Source organism: Coenobita brevimanus, chromosome 71 (assembly GCF_032717465.1).
Source record: "Coenobita brevimanus isolate Jiangsu-jjx chromosome 71, ASM3271746v2, whole genome shotgun sequence".
NCBI lineage: Eukaryota > Metazoa > Arthropoda > Malacostraca > Decapoda > Coenobitidae > Coenobita > Coenobita brevimanus.
The window spans coordinates 377,442-394,520 of record NC_137024.1 but is presented as its reverse complement, the minus strand read 5'-3'; the positions used below and the strand labels follow the sequence as shown (position 1 = coordinate 394,520).

The window sequence follows — 17,079 nt, the reverse complement described above, 5'->3', positions numbered from 1 at the left end:
TAATAGGAAAAGTGTATGGTAAGATACTTATAGACAGAGTTAGAGAAAGAACAGAGAAATTAGTTGGAGAAGAACAGGGAGGCTTTAGGAAGGGAAGAGGTTGTGTAGATCAGATATTCATTCTTAGATCTTTAGTGGAAAAGTTTCTAGAGGAGGGAAAGAAGTTGTATGCGGCTTTCATGGATTTGGAGAAAGCATATGACAGGGTGGATAGACAAGGATTGTGGAAAGTGTTAAGAATATATGGAGTAGATGGGAAGTTGTTGAATGCTGTGAAGAGTATGTACGATGGTGCGAAGGCTGCAGTGCGTGTGGATGGTGAACTAAGTGAATTTTTCTCTTTGAAAGTTGGTTTGAAACAGGGATGTGTCATGTCTCCATGGTTGTTCAGTCTGTACATGGATGGGGTAATAAAAGAGGTACAAGGTAGGGTAGTGGATGTTGGAGTGGCCCTGGTGAGAGAGGATAGTGTTTGGAAACTCCCTGTACTGTTGTTTGCAGATGATACTGTGTTGTTGAGTGAAGACGAAGGGGAGCTGCAAGGCTTGGTGGATGAGTTTGAGAGAGTGTGTAAGAAACGGAACCTAAAGGTGAATGTAGGGAAGAGTAAAGTGATGGTCTTTGAGAGAGGTGAAGTTAGTGAATGTACAGCGAGGTTGGATGGTGAGGAATTGGAAAATGTGAGTACGTTTAAGTATTTGGGTAGTGTGATGAGTAAGGATGGAGGTTTGGAGGGTGAAGTGCTTGAAAGGGTACAGCAGGGAAGAAAGGTTGCTGGTTCCTTGAAGGCAGTGATAAGAAACAGGGAAGTGAGCATGGAAGTGAAAAAGTTACTACATGACAGTATTGTGATACCAACTGTAACGTACGGTAGTGAAGCTTGGACATTGTTGGAAGGACACAAGTCAAAAGTGAGAGCAGTGGAAATGAGTTATTTAAGAGGAGCCTGTGGAGTCACATGGAGAGACAGGCTGACGAATGAGGATATAAAGGAGCGTTGTGGTGTGGATGTAGATGTGATAGGAAGCGTTATGAGGAACACACTGAGGTGGTTTGGCCATGTGGAGAGGATGGAGGGTGAAAGACTGACGAAGAGAGTGTATGTGAGTGAGGTGGAGGGGAGAAGAGGGAGGGGGAGGCCGAGGATGAGATGGAGGGATGGGGTGGAGAGGTATATGAGAGAGGGGGGTGTGAGTTGGGAGCAGGGCAGTGAAATGGCGGGGGACAGGGCGACTTGGAGGCGATTTGTTTGTGGCCACCCCAAACGGGATTGAGGCGTCTGGCAATAGATAGATAGATAGAACATTTGCTGAATTATTAAATATCTTAGGCATTTAATTTCCCTACACTTAAATTATAATAGGTCTGACGTCATAATTATTATCCTCGTTTCTAACATCCACAGTATATCTGTTAGTTGTTTTCTGCCAAATAACACATTCTCTGTCATCCTGGTCACTAAACGAGAATGTGTGAGATAATGACGTCACAACCAGTGTGGATTTCACAGCAACTCTGCCACAAAGCAGTCTCAGTTCATGTGCTAGTTCTATAACAAGTGGATGTACAGTGCTGTGTGACTTGCTTTCCTCCCCCCACAACCATTGAGAGTACCAACCATTGCCACTGTGTCATAGAGGTCAGTCATTAATTCATTAGCTACTCCAAATATGAAAAAATCAAGGCAGTCAATTAAACTGGAGCAGAAAATCAAGGTGCTGGATGCTCCGCAATGTGGCATCAGCACATCAAGTGTTGGGCGCCAGTTTGGAGCAGGGGGAGGGTGTGGGCAATGTGAGGCAGCACAAGTGACATGAGGCAGCGTGACATGAGGTGGCGAGTGTGACATGAGGCAGCGTGACATGAGGTGGCGAGTGTGACATGAGGCAGCGTGATTGACATGAAGCAGGCAGTGTACTCAAACATATCACGCAGTAAGGATGCCATTCACCTCCCAACTTCAGTGCAGGGTATGATTGGCTCTGACTTATCATTCTGACATATACTTTTTGTAATTATTAGTTAATAAAAGCATTTTTACTATTCACTGTTTCTCTCAGTTGCTAGGCTATTTTATTCCATTAAAACAACACTTAGATTTTGCGCAAAATCAATTTTAGGTGACCTCTTGAAGAACCTGTCTCGTGTTAAACCGACGTTCTGTTGTAGCTGAAACGTATAACAGCACTTCAGTTTACTGAGGAAAGATATACTGTACCACTATTGAATGTGTTGATCATCATCATCATCATCATCATCATCATCATCATCATCATCATCATCAATCATCCATCATCATCATCATCATCATCATCATCATCATCATCATCATCATCACCACCATCAGCCGTTTGAGTATCCACTGCAGGACCGGCCTATCTCAACAGAAGTCAGGACGATACAGCCAATGTATTTCTACCAAGTGGCTTAGGCTGTCTAGTAGAGATTGTATGTGTGGTGAGAAGTGCTTGTAAGTATAATTACAGTAGAACCTCTCTCATTTGGACTATATGGGGGGGAAGGGTTGTCCAAATTAGCAGATTGTCCGGACCATCAGGGTAATCTCCAGTTCATACCAAAAACTATCTACATATGGTATGTTTGTTAATTATTAACATATGTGGCATATGTCAACCCTGCGTAACTGCAAAAGATGAAAGGATACTAAAATAACCAAACTAATCATGTACAATAGTTTTGTATTGCATAATTTACAGGTAAGGCCATGACAAGAAACTAGCCTACATTTTAAATTGTAGTAAGTGACTAAGGCTCGTGTAGGCAAAAAAATGAATTAATTAATTAACTGTAATATTTGGAATAAAAATAAAACTTATGTAGGCAAAAAATACATTGTCATCTTTAGCATATTGATAACGCCCATATGGGCAAGAAGCTAATGTTTGATGTACAAGTAAAGCACATTTAAGTACAAAAAATAACCTACAGTAATCATTAAACACTGCAGAATATTCTGACCCATTTTTGTGTAAGCAAACTCCTCCTTTTAACACCTTTATTCATTGCAGAAGCTACACTTGCATTAAGGGGCATTGTAAGGAGGATTAACTTTTGAAATACAGCGTAAAAATATAAATGGTTGGTGAACTAGTTGATGGAACAAATGCTAGTGTGTGTTTAAACAGGCGCCCATGTTGCGACCTAGCATGATCCGAGACTAAACGAATGACGATCGCTTTCCACGCCGATACTGAAAATGACTTTAGAATTACTTTCAACATATTTTTGGAGCTCATTATTTTTAAATTTTGTCCGAATTAACAGAAGTCCGGATCAAAGGGGTCTGGACCAAAGCTGTTCTACTGTATTGTGTTGGAGTGGCTTTGGATGTGTGTGTAGTCTGTGAACCAAGTGTAATCGGCCTGTGCAAGCCGACTAGGTGCAAGCATACTTTATAGTATGCGACACTTGTTCAACCACAGCACCCCATGTGTCTGCCAATGCAGTACATGGCCGGGTGAACACTCCCAAAGTTTAGTACCCTGGCGGAGAGCGAACCCTGGATCACCCGTTTACGAAACGCACACTGTAACACTGTACCACAGAGGCTCCATATATATTTATATACACTGTATATATATATACTGTATCTATATATATACAGTACTTGTGTGCAGTTACCATTTATTTTATGGCTATAACAGCACTATGGAAGAAACAAGAAAAAAAAAAAAAGCTCGTTGCTGAACAACAGGAAAAGGCAGGACATTTTAGCCAGCTGCTGGTACTAAACCTGCCAAGTTGGCAACACTTAGCAGCTGACGAAAACAATAAACATCTCTCTCTTTCTCTCTCTCTCATTGGAATTTAATGGTATATTAAATTTTTCTAGAAAAAGTGAAGGAAGCTGAAATTCTGGACTTTTTGAGAATTTTAAAATTCTGCCCGGACGAAGATTTTGACACCTAAATGCAGGACATGTCCGTGAAAATCCAGACATATGGCAAACCCTAACCTAAATAAAATTTCTTGATGGACCAGTTGCAAGGAAAAGGTTACTTTGTGTTATTTTTTTTTTTGAGCATGTGACTGCTAGGAATTTTCTTGTTCCTTCATTCTTTTCTCGTCCTTCTGCCTACGGGTGACTTTACACTCCCTTTTCTGTCTTTCATTCCTTCATTCTTTCCTCTTCCTTCTGCCTGTGGGTGACTCTACACTGAGTGACAAGCCAACTGGTTTCCTGTACACCAGGAAACCATTTACTACGCTGGGTGGTAACCATATAACCATATTTTGGCGCCTGGTGGTTTTGTGGGTAATTATTGTGCTCCAATCGGATTGAGCCGGTGAAGGTTTATATCCAAGGAGTGGTTGGGGTTTATTGCTCACGTAATGCCACTCAGGGATGAGTGAGGTTGGTCACTTTCATCTTAAATGTCAGGACCAATTGCTTAGCCCCGGGCTCCTACGCTCCTCATGGGGCAACGTAGGACTGGATGATGGATGGATGGATGAATAAAATCCCATGGTGCTAGCTTGAATATTGCTGGGGTGGCTGAGTGGTTAGCATCACTGCAAAGCTGCTGGCCCATCAGCTCCAGGATTTAAATCCTGGTGTGGGCATCTGTGTCACTCGACTCAGGTGTCCATCCTCCCTTTGTGGGTTGGTAGGTAAAATGAGTGCCAAGGGTAACATCTAGGGGAGGTAACTATGGTGACCTGGATGATGCTGTCACCTTGTATCCCAGGATATTTGGTGAATAACCCATCAGAGGCTCAAAGGCCTTTGTTATGGAAATGAGCACCACAGTGAAGCAGCTCATGGCATCTGTCCCCACCTTCACTTTTTAGCTTAAAATAAAATACAATACTCAAATGCATTAACTCCAGTGAAAGGGTTAAATGACGTATGGGGGATAGGAGGCTTCATAGCACCTCTTCCTTAATAGCCCATTTTGTATACTACACCTAAACATTCTGCCATGTTATTTATATAGTCTTAATATTGAAGTATTTTGTATCAGTAACATATATAAGGTACTATTGTGGATGTGCACAATAAATTGTTCAGGAAGAGGTGTTACAAATTATCCAAAGCCACCATGAATACAGCTGTAAATGGCACTGCTGTACTTATACTCATGATGATTGATTTTGCAGGATGAAGGAAGCAGAGGAGAAAGTCAAGAAGATGACTGAAGAGAAGAAGGATGTAGCTAAGAAGACGAAGGAAGCTGGCGGTTTGAAGAGTAAACTGAAGGACAAGTTGAAGTCTGTGCAATGAGGGGGCCAGGATGCAGAAAGTCCTTGTTATGGGTAAGGGATGTGATCTGAAATATCACAGCATTTTACACACACCTGGTACTGTAAACTGTGAGAAACTGGCAAAATGGCTTTGTAGGTTGCAGTGGATCTTTAATGGTCAGTTTCTCTGTATCTCATAAATAATATACAAGAATTTATGGTATGTTTTTTGTTTTTATTTTTTTTTTAATTATTAAGTCCACAGTTAAGGATTGTCTCTCAGCATACTTATGCCACTGATTGATTTTAGTTTTTATCTGTAATATCTGGAGATTATTGCAAAGACTGTTTATAACTCCATCACCACATGTGGTTTCTGCATTCATCTTAAGGTGGTAAGAATAACTGAAATAAAATAATTTTGTCATCAGCTTCAAGCGGTTACAGTTCCATTGCTGCTGATAAAACCTGTTTGCCAGTAACTCCTGGTTTACAACATCAGATGTATGTCAATAATTTTGATACAGGGTATGTTGGAACATATTCCTGGTATATAATGAAGACATTGTGAGGTTAAGACCATACAAAGTTACAGGTCGGTATTTATCATTTTAAACCAGGAGATATCATGTGCTTGCCAGGTGGAAAGAGAGAAAGAGAATGTGGCTGGTATTATAAGGAGAATGAGGCTGGTATTATTAAAAGGAGAATGTGGCCAATATTATTAGAAAGAGAATGTGGCTGTTATTATTAGGAGAATGTGGCTGATACTATTTTAAGAGCTGAGACTGGGCTCAAACAAAATCCTCCAGAATTAGGTGATCAGAAGCTGTTACAGGGTCCTTAACTTACAGACTTAATTGCATTCTTGAGATGTTCACAGTCCATTTTGTTGATAAGTCTGACTTCTGTCTTATAGAAACAGATGATCAAATCCTCCCTGCAGTCAGTCTTATCACCATCTAAGTCTAGTATACTTTATGCGTGGAAAAGGGTTAGTGTTTCCTCTGTGTTCTCTATGTGCTTCAGTATTGTGTGCTACAAGCAGTTTATTATATTGTTGATCTTTCAACCATGCACTTTAAAGTTCCTCCATTTCTCCATAATTGAACCTGTTTTCTTGTTTATAATTGTAGATTGCAGGTAAAAAATAATTTTGCATGTTCAATTATGCATTATTTTTCAAAACTGTCCCCTTAGTCATGTGACTCATTCCCAAAACTGCTAATTGCTCATTTCCTTTCCGTTCCCCACTAGTTTCATAACTATTTTTTATTTGATGATGATGATTTCTTTTAAAGTAGTGGGCCGTTGACTGCTACTGCTATCATTACTATCACTTATTTAATGCTTCTGAAATATGTTGGAGAAATAATAATGTTTGCAGAACAGCTAAGTTAAAAATGCTGACAAACAGTAGCATCAGTGGTTTAACAGAAGGGCTTGGGATGCAGGAGATGGCTGGTTATCAGCTTAGTATTACTGACTATACAACAGCTGATTTAGTACTTGTTGCACAGTTCCAAACTTCAGACGTAATTGCTTTTAAAAGCATATGTTCATAACCTGATGATAGTAACGGACTGCCTGTACTGGATTTTTCTGGGAAGTCGTTATTTTAACTTATCAGTAACTCTTTCCCTTGTAACTGCTGGAACATTACTAAGTTTTACAGGAATTTATTAACCAGACTGAATCACCAGAACAAGTTTTCCTGGAATTACCTCGCAGGATTAAGTAAATCGGAAGCAGGCTAGACACATTCTCAAGAATAAACATGAACTGGATCACTTGAACCAAATATTTATCATTGGATCCCAGCTCCAATTACTTCAAAGGGCTTGGAAACACTGGAGCCCCAGGTGTGCCATCACAACCAAAAGTTTGCTGACAATCCCCTGCCAGCATTGTGTTTAAATATGTTTCTCATTCCTTCCCAAACATCAAAGAGCATCCTTCTTGGCCCATAATTTTCTGTGTACTTCATGTTGTTACTGCTTAAAATATATCATGAAATTGGGTTCAGCCCTATCACAAGGCAGATTAGGTAGCCATTCAGGGCACCATCTGTTAGGGGGTGACAAAATAAGATAATGGACAGTGGCGTACCTGAGGGGGGAGGCGGGGGGGGCACCATCTCTTAGGGGGTGACAAAATAAGATAATGGACAATGGCGTACCTGAGGGGGGAGGCGGGGGGAGGGCTGTTTGAAACTGCCCCCCGGGCCCCCAATTGACAGGGGGCTCAGAAAGCCTTAAAAATTTATAAGCTTTTTTATTAATATTTAAAAATATATATATTTATCATCCCGACAATCCCTGCTGAGATATTAGATAAGTTTTGAGAATTAGGGGGGCTAGGTCCTTTGTGGGGCCCCCCTCCAGGATGAGGGCCCCGCAAAGAACCTAGCCCCCCCGGGCCCCTAAATATCCAGGTACGCCCCTGATAATGGATCATTGAAATGTGGATATGAAATTACTAGAAAATACAAAAATAAAGGTTTGGCTTTCTAAGGCCTCCTGTTGCTTCCAAAGTTGTAGCCATTTTATTGAATACCTTACTGGTAATGCAGTATTACAAAAGAGACATTGAGTATGCTATCCTATTAACTGAGATTAAACCTGCCGGAGAACACTGCCATTAAAAAGTTGTGGTTAATTTTTAAAACAGAAGGCATGAGAGTTAAAATTCTAACTTCGTACCAAATTGCAAGATATATCCTTATTGCAGTGTCAAAAATTTGAGTGTTTTGTGAGTACTATTAAGAGGGTGCCTTATTGTTAACTACCTATAGGCTCTGAGTTGCTTTTGTCAGAGTAATATAACTCTGAAACCTCAGCTAATAATTAAATGAATTTTTATTACTTTTTAAATAGATGTTATTCAACACCCAATTCTGTCTACAGTGTTAGTAGCAAGCCTGCAAGCAAGGAAATTATGACAATAATTTTTGTCCCCAAGAGATAATAGTTGTTTTTATAACCGATAGGACAAATGTGTGGGAGTTAGGGGGAGAGATCTTTAGTACTACTTTGCGTAGGGTGTCATTTGTGTTAGGACCAGCCATGCATCAAACACTTTTCATTGCCACTGTCAACAGGAAAGTGTTGGTTAACTTCTGACGGTGATGGTACTTGTTATGTGTCCAGTGCATCCTAGTCATCATATTCCAGAATATTTGACTGTGATTTAAATAAGTGTTGTGATATTTGATAATTGTTTTCAAAATTGACAACAGAGTTTTATGTATTGAAATGATGCTTTGTTGAAGAAGATTTGTATACAGTATGTACATTATTTATGTGACAGAGTAAGGTGTTGAGTGGGATTAGTTTAACATTACTCACTTGGATATTACAGTGTTTTAAGTAATTATATCTCTAGATGAAAGTAAACCATTATTATTAACCTCTTCAGTCTGGTGATGTGTGTTACTGATGTATTATTGCTGCCGCCGGATAATTTCTTTTAGTTTTGGGTTGGTGCCTTGTAGCGAAGGGGTAAATGAAGACTACATCTAATTCCTCCAGTGTGAAAAGTCTCTCCAAAACTGAATAAAACTGTCTGGTGGTAGAAGTAATACAATATTAAGCACATCATGGCATTCCGAGGATTAAAGGCAAGTCAATATTGACTACAGTAAACTCTCAATTATCTGGCATAATTCAGCCAACTGCTATGCAGAATAAAGCAAAACGCCAGATATTGCATAATACCCCTATTGGGTAAACGTCTGGCATTGAACTGGATATTGTGTTACTGTCCATCTTGACCCTCTATCCTAAAAACTTTCCCATGAGTAAAAGATGAAAATTAAGCATAAAATACAATATAGTAATGATACAGTACAGTAATGTAGTGCCAGTTAGCTACTGCTTACTGGCTGGTTGACATGCCTTTACACTGGATATTGGATAGAACTGCCAGTTACTTCCTGTTTTTGGTGCTAGATGTTGCATAATTTTGCCAGATATTGCTTTAAAGGAGCTGAGCCAACGGCGCCAGATATTGCGTTGAGCCGGATATTGCAGTGACAGATAATTAAGAGTTTATTATGGTGTAAGCAGTCACTGACATTCAACAATCATTCCATACTGATAAAGATTTGTGTTCCAAATTGCTTTGGAGATTTCATTACATTTCATTGCAGTATCCTCTTGTATGTTACTGATGCAAATTATGTTGATACTAAAATGATGATGACAATAAATAAACGAATGTGAAGGTATAATACTGTGCACAAAGTAAATCACTAAAGACGTGGTTCTGTGAAGCCTTGTATGACACCAACAATAGCTACGACTCAAAAGATATTTGTAGCAATGACCTGAACAACAGGAAGGTATGAGTACTGTACTGTCCTTCAGATAACTTGGTATATACCTGTATTTTATACTTGCTGCCACTGATCTCATCATGGGGGAATGTGGGATTGGCTGTTACTTTTATTTTTTTCTCCCCTGTACACTTTGATTGGGATACTGGTGCCATCAGAGTGAACAACTCTACATCACTTTGTATGGCTGCTTATATGCTGAACTGAGGAGCCACACTAACATATGTGATGCAACAAATTTATGAAATCCTAATCTATTCAGTGCAATGTTACGTACATTTTTAAGTCATTCTTGGTACATCTGGACCATTACATTCAACCGAGGAAAGATCTCATGCTGAACAGGTTAATGAAGACTGTACCTTACCCCACAATTATAAAAGTCTCGGAAATTGAACTAAGGGATCTGCACGTAGAACAAGTAAAATGAAAAATACATTGTTGAAAAAATTGGGTCAACTCCTTCAGCACAATGACATCTTATTTATACTTTTCTTGTTACTACCAGACAGTTTTTTTTTTCAATGTACAGAAATTGTTGTTTGTTGCATGCTTATCTCTACTATCATTGCTTCAATAGTCACTGCTCCTTTGAACTGTCTGCTTTCATCCCTCCACCACTAAGGTGGGTGCATAGTACCCGTCTAGGAGCATACTCTCATTCCTTTTGTATCCAGTTCTCTAATGCGAGAATTAACCATTACTCCAAGCTCTTCTTGTTTGCAACAGGTCAGCTCTGGAACTGTCTTCCTTTGTTTGTATTTCCTACTGCCTATGACCTCCAGTCTTTTAAATAGCATGTCCAGGTATCTCGAATTTGGCTCTCTGTTATCTTGTTTTTATTTTTTCCTGGAGGAAACAATCTTGTGGGCTTCTAGTCTTTGGTTCCCTTTTCCTAGCATTAAAAAAAAGAAAAATTTATCATCTAGAGTGTGAGAAGTTATCAAAATAAAATGATCTTGTAGCAGCAAGTTTACAATAGGAAACAGACCTCGTAGTGAAGGTGTTAAAGTACTATGGGTCACTTTTTTTTTTTTTTTTTAATACAAAGCTTTACTCATAAGTTTAGCCCTTCCAGTAACTGAGGCACACTATTTCTTGAGGTTAGGGAAAATCTCCCGATGAAAAGAGCAAAGAAATTGCCATGATGAACATTATCAGTGATTGATGTATGTTTACAGATCATATTCTGGTTAATGCAGGGTGATCCTTTACATATAGTGCTGGAAATTAAGGGATAAAAAATGTTAGGAAAACTGGGATGTTTGTGTCTTACTCTTAACTTTTTCTCTGATAGGTGGGTTCCCTGTGCTAAATAAATATTGTGGCAGTAGTCAGTATAAAATAGTACAGTGTCTTTGCTGCATTGTACAGTATTATAACTGTGGGTGTTGATGACATGTGTACACAATGCATATTAGCCTCGCAACAGACTAGCTATTATCGTATTTCTCTGATCATTGACAGCAGTTCCTGAAGTTACAAGTTAGTCATAAATGATTTACCTGAACTGTCATTTAAATTGTAAAATAATGTGTTTATTGAGGAATCCTGTGTGTTATATATTTCATTCATTCATTTATTATAATTGTTTGAAGAACTAAGCACATACTTTGCAGACTGCATTTACAGTAAGAACAGTACAGTGAAGTATACAGTATATAAGTTGAATACTGTGGTCATGCATTTAGTAAATATGGGATTTTATAAACTTTATGTATTTACAGATATCCAGCATGATTAGAAATTTACCTCTCACTTATATATATATATATATATATATATATATATATATATATTGTGGTAAGTGGGGGCACTCACCATCCACTCACTCAATGTAGTGCTGCTGTTGGGTGTCTGCCCTTTCCTCTCCTCCATCCTTCTTTCCTTGTATCCTCTTCTGTCTTTCTTTCCTTCATTCTTTCCTTTTCCTTCTGCCTACGGGTGACATTACACTCCCTCTTCTGTCTTTCTTTCCTTCATTCTTTCCTCTTCCTTCTGCCTGTGGGTGACTCGACACTGAGTGACTAGCCAAATGGTTTCCTGTACACCAGGAAACCATTTACTATGCTGGGTGGTAACCATATAACCAAATTTTGGCACCTGGTGGTTTAGTGGGTAGTTATTGCGCTCCAATTGGATTGAGCTGGTGAAGGTTTATATCCAAGGGGTGGTTGCGGTTGATTGCTCATGCAATGCCACTCTGGGATGAGTGAGGCTGGTCTCTCTCATCTTAAATGTCAGGACCAACTGCCTAGCCCCGGGCTTCTACGCTCCTCATGGGTCAATGTAGGATTGGATGATGGATGATATCCATCCATCCACCCTTCATATATATTGTAAATATACAGTATAGATATATACCGGTATATAGTACTATATACACATTACGGTATATAAATATATGTACAGTATAAGTGGTAGGTGAGGGCACTCACCATCCATTCACTTGATATAGTGCTGCTATCAGGTGACTGCCCTTTCCTCTCCTCTTTCTCTCCTTCCTCTTCTGTCTCTTTTTCCTTCATTCTTTCCTCTTCCTTCTCTCTATGAGTGACTCTACACCAAGTGACAAGCCCAATGGTTTCCTGTACAACAGGAAACCAATTACGATGCTGGTTGATAACCATCTAACCAAATTATGGCGCCTGGTGGTTTAGTGGGTAATTATGGTGCTCCAGTTGGATTTAGCCTGTGCAGGTTTACATCCAAGGGGTGGTTGGGGTTTATTGTTCATGTAGTGCCACTCAGGGATGAGTGAGGCTGGTCACTCATCTAAAATGTCAGGCCCAATTTGCCTAGCCCCGGGCTCCAACTCTCCTCATGGGGCAACAGAGGATTAGATGATGAATGAATATATATATATATATATATATATATATATATATATATATATATATATATATATATATATACATACACACATACATACATACATATACACACCAGGTAAATTTTTCAGTGAAAATGAGGCATTTCAAACAGGATGGACTATATCTTGCCTTCATTAACCCCTTCATTGCTTGGAGGTCATCCTAAGCTGAGTATGATACCCAGTAGCAGCTAGAATACACTAAATAAAAGTTGTCATCATACTGAAAGGGTTGAAACTGGTAAATCATAACAGTCTTTCACAGTTTATTTTAAAAGCTTTGTCAAACTATACAAATATATCAATGTGTCATATACTGCAAGGAGAAAGAAACATGACAGAGTTTCCAAGATTATTATTTATGTGATTATATGATGTTTATGTTTATGGTACCATAATCTTTGCACCTGGACACTCAAACTTCAATCAGTCATTTTATTACTACAAAGGATACATAGTACAGTATTTGTTTTTTAGTTTTTGTGTCCATTTCATGTCTGACACCCACTACATTGTAAGTATGCCTGTTAAACAGTCTCAAATTTCTGTAACATTATGCAGTCAGCCATGAGTCTTGAATAGTCAGTGTTGAGTCCATGTAAAAATGACAGCTGTCAGAAAAAAAGAAAATAAATAAAACTGTGATATTACAAGTGAAGATATTGGTGCATGTACTATAATGCTTCTAAATATTGTAGCAGTATTTTGTGAACGTCTATATCTTTCGACATAGATTCATCCATATTTACATTATTATTTCTGTTGTGTTGTTTGAGGTGGGTTGGTGGGATGGGGAGGGGACTGTACTAAACCCGAGTTGCCAAACACATCCCATTGTTGTCATGTCATAGGCTTACATTTCTAGTTGGATATGGAGATTTTGTAAAGCCTGTTTCTCAGGGATTATTTTACACATCACACCTTAATAATCCTCTTGCATATTATTGATGCAAACTGTATTAAGTGTATTTGTAACATACAAGAGAAAGTAAGGCATAAGATGAGTAATGACCCACTAAAGGAGAGGCACTTCAGAGTCTGCTAAACCAACCAGTATATGGGCCGTAATATAATCTGGTCTCAGGTGCTACAGATCTCATTTCATAGGTAAGGTGCTTCCTGAGACAAATCTACAGAAAGAGAGTTCTCTGCTTTTTAAAATATTTGTACTGATGAATTTGCAATAAAACGATTTATTATTAGTTATATCTGTGTCCACCATTCTATCACCATTGCATATCTGGTATACCTGTACAATGTGGTATCATTATATCCATCTTCTTGGTTCTGGATCACACAGGTGAAAACTGCAAATCGTGAAACTTGAATGTATAACCATGTGGGAAAAATTCAGCTGGTTCTGCCATCCATGACTATACAACTTTTTACACTCTCCTACCTAATCTAACAGTTCTAACACTTTTGGGCATTTACTAGATAGTATTACACAAGATTACATAATTTAATATTTACTACAGTACAAGTACCCTGCTATAACAGTAAAGGCAATTGAGTATTTGCTTGAGCTGAGATGAGTGAGGGTCATAGACAGATGAGGAGCATGGGTGGCTGTGTGAGGCTTACTGGTCCCCACTTCACTCAGTTTTCCCCAGGAAGCCTTTAAAGTCAGCAGAGGGCTCTACAGACTTCTCTTAAGATTGCAATTTCAGCCACTGGTTTGCTCTCAGTGACATAATTTTCAAGGTGCATAGACAGAGAAGAGAGATAAATGTTCAAAGGAAGTAGAAAGCAGAGCAGTATAGGGAAGGAAAGTGCCTGTTGCCATGAAAGCCTTGACAGGAAACTGACTGTGGTGGCTGTGGGAGGCTTGCATGGAGTTTTAATGCCTATATTAACAAATGAGTGAGAGACTAGATTGAGATGGTTTGGACATGTGAGGAGGATGGGGGATGATAATTGGGTGAGGAAGGTGAGAAGTGTTAATACTGGGGGTGGGGTTATGAGGGGTAGACCAAGAAAGACATAGGATGAGGTCATTAAGTGTGACCTCAGGGTTAAGGGACTGAACAGGAAGGCTGCAATGGATCGTGCAGCGTGGAAAGCCGCCATTAGGTGACCAAGGCTGACGCATGCAATCATGTTGGAGCCTTTAAAAACAAAATGAAACGAAACGAAACTACACTGTGACATGAAAATGAAAAGTTGAACATACAAGCAGTGGAAATTAATCTACTGAGGAATGTGTGTGGAGAGTGGATAGGATAAGGAATAATGAGATTCATGAAAGATACCAGGAAATGGAAACTGATTGCTTTCAAATATTTATGTAGTGTGGTGAGAAATGGCAAGGGACAGGGTGACATGAAGGTGATTTGTTTGTGGCCACCCCTTACAGGATTAAGGCATCTAGCAATAGACAGAGATAGATGAGTATGGATGGAAGTTTAGAGAATGAAGTGTGTGAATGGGAAGAACAGGGAAAAAATGGTTGTTGGTTCACTGAGAGCAGTGATAAGGAACAGGGAAGTGAGCATGGAAGTAAAAAAAAGTTACTGCATAACAGTATTGTCATCCCCAGTCTAATGCACTGAATTGAAGCATGGATGCTGCTAGAAGGATATTTGAAGTGAGAGCAGTGGAAATGAGTTATAGGTATCAGAAAGGAGGGTGCAGAGTTACACCGAGAGGCAGAAAGACAAATGATGAAGTGAAGGAGCACTGTGGTACTGCTGTGCTAGAAACGGTTGGGGGGGGGGAATTAAAAATACAAAAAAAACACAGGCTAACTGGATTATAATCTGAGACAGGAAGAGAGAAAGAAAAGTAAATTAGCCTAGCTAATTAACCTTAAGGAACAGGATGATACAGCTCTATGAAGAATTGGCATTAGAAAAACCACTGAACCACTTAAATAGCTCTATCTATCTATCTATCTATTGCCAGATGCCTCAATCCCGTTTGGGGTGGCCACAAACAAATCGCTTCCAAGTCGCCCTGTCCCCTGCCATTTCACTGCCCTGCTCCCAACTCACACCCCCCTCTCTCATATACCTCTCCACCCCATCCCTCCATCTCATCCTCGGCCTCCCCCTCCCTCTTCCCCCCTCCACCTCACTCACATACACTCTCTTCGTCAGTCTTTCACCCTCCATCCTCTCCACTGCTGTACTATAATTATACAATATATGATTTAGTGAGATAATGCTGTGGCCCCAGGCCAACATGAACATGACAAACTCCAGGTTCAAGTAGCCCTTTTCCTGCAGTCCATGATCATCCTTTCTGGGATATGGAGGGAGTTAAAGAGACATTTGTGCTATATAAGTAGGCAGCAAAGTCACGCAACTATATCTACGAGGTCCCTCTCCAGCACTAATGAGGTAGTAATGAATAATGAAACAATGCAAAAATTACTTGTCATACATGAATGGAGAGTGACAGAAAAGTACTGGTAGATTTACCCAGAAAATCGGTGTAGTTGATTTTTTTTTTTTTTTAACCATGTCAAACTCTGTGCCAGGCTCACTGTAACTATACAAGTCTCGTTTCAGTGTCTCAAGAGGCATGAACAAGTAATGAACTGCTTCTGTGTGTTGTGACAACCTACTTCTAAACTGATAACAGACTTTTTGATGATGAATTGTGAGACTACAGAAGTGTAAAATATCTAACTTTTTAGACTATTTGCCTTTAAAAAATTATTTTGATTGGAGTCATTGATTTTTTTCTCTGATAATAACAGATCAAAATCATGGTTAAAATAAGTTTATTATAATCCTGCCAACCCTGACTACAAAATATTAAGAGAAATATTTTGGAATGCTGGCCAGGAAAGTGTATGTGAGTCACCGAGCTTTACTGTATAGTATGGAGGGGCTATCTCTGCAGCGAGTGTGTGACTTTGGCCGCCACATTGAAACACCCACACTCGTTGCTGTTGCTTAAATAAGTTGCACAGTGTACCATGGCACTATATTTTAACTGCACAGTGGACCATGGCACTATATTTTAACTGCGCAGTGGACCATGACACCATATTTTAGCTGCACAGTGGACCATGGCACTATATTTCAGCTGCACAGTGGACCATGGCACTACATTTTTCAAATTCATCGGCTGACTTCAAAAGGCGCAGGCATCAGTAGTGCATACACTCATCAGTGCTGCCCTGGGCCCCCAGCGGTGGACACACAAACTTCGTGGCGCTACCCATGAGAAAGCCTCTCCATACTATAGAGCTACCTGATGTGAGTGTGTGAGTGAAGGGGAAAAGAGAGTAGGTGACGCTGACAGGATGAGATGGAGGGATGGGATGGGAAGGTGTGAGACAGAGGGGTGTGAGCTGGAGATGGCAGCCAGATGACAGAGAACGGGGTGATATGATAATTTGTGACAACCCATTACAGGAATAAGGCAAGATAGGTAAGACTGCTAAACTGAGACAGACATGGCGTACGGAATCTGAGGACACCAATCGATGCGTGCTTCGATGGAATAATTATGATGAGAAACTGGGTGTGTACCTAAACGAGTTTAAAGATGGGGTGGCCTGGCAGACTAAGAAGGTGGGTGTATAAATGTGAGAAAGTAAGGTATGGAGGTTATCATGCCATAAGTTAGAAGACAGGGTGGAAGTGAGGTTAGCAGGGGAGTGAAAGATAAAAATGGTAGATTACTAGTGGAGAAGGGAGAAAAAGTGAGCAGA

The 17,079-nt window shown here is 39.7% G+C and overlaps 1 protein-coding gene across 1 annotated transcript in view; it reads left to right on the top strand.

Moving 5' to 3' along the window:
* LOC145406606 (uncharacterized) overlaps nucleotides 1-5,363 on the top strand; it is a 118,544-nt gene extending 113,181 nt beyond the window's left edge. Inside the window, exon 22 of the mRNA XM_080277681.1 lies at nucleotides 5,122-5,363. Within this exon, the coding sequence (XP_080133807.1) occupies nucleotides 5,122-5,245 (124 nt within the window). The 3' untranslated portion in view covers nucleotides 5,246-5,363. The remainder of the gene's footprint in view (nucleotides 1-5,121) is intronic.
* Nucleotides 5,364-17,079: the final 11,716 nt, after the last annotated feature.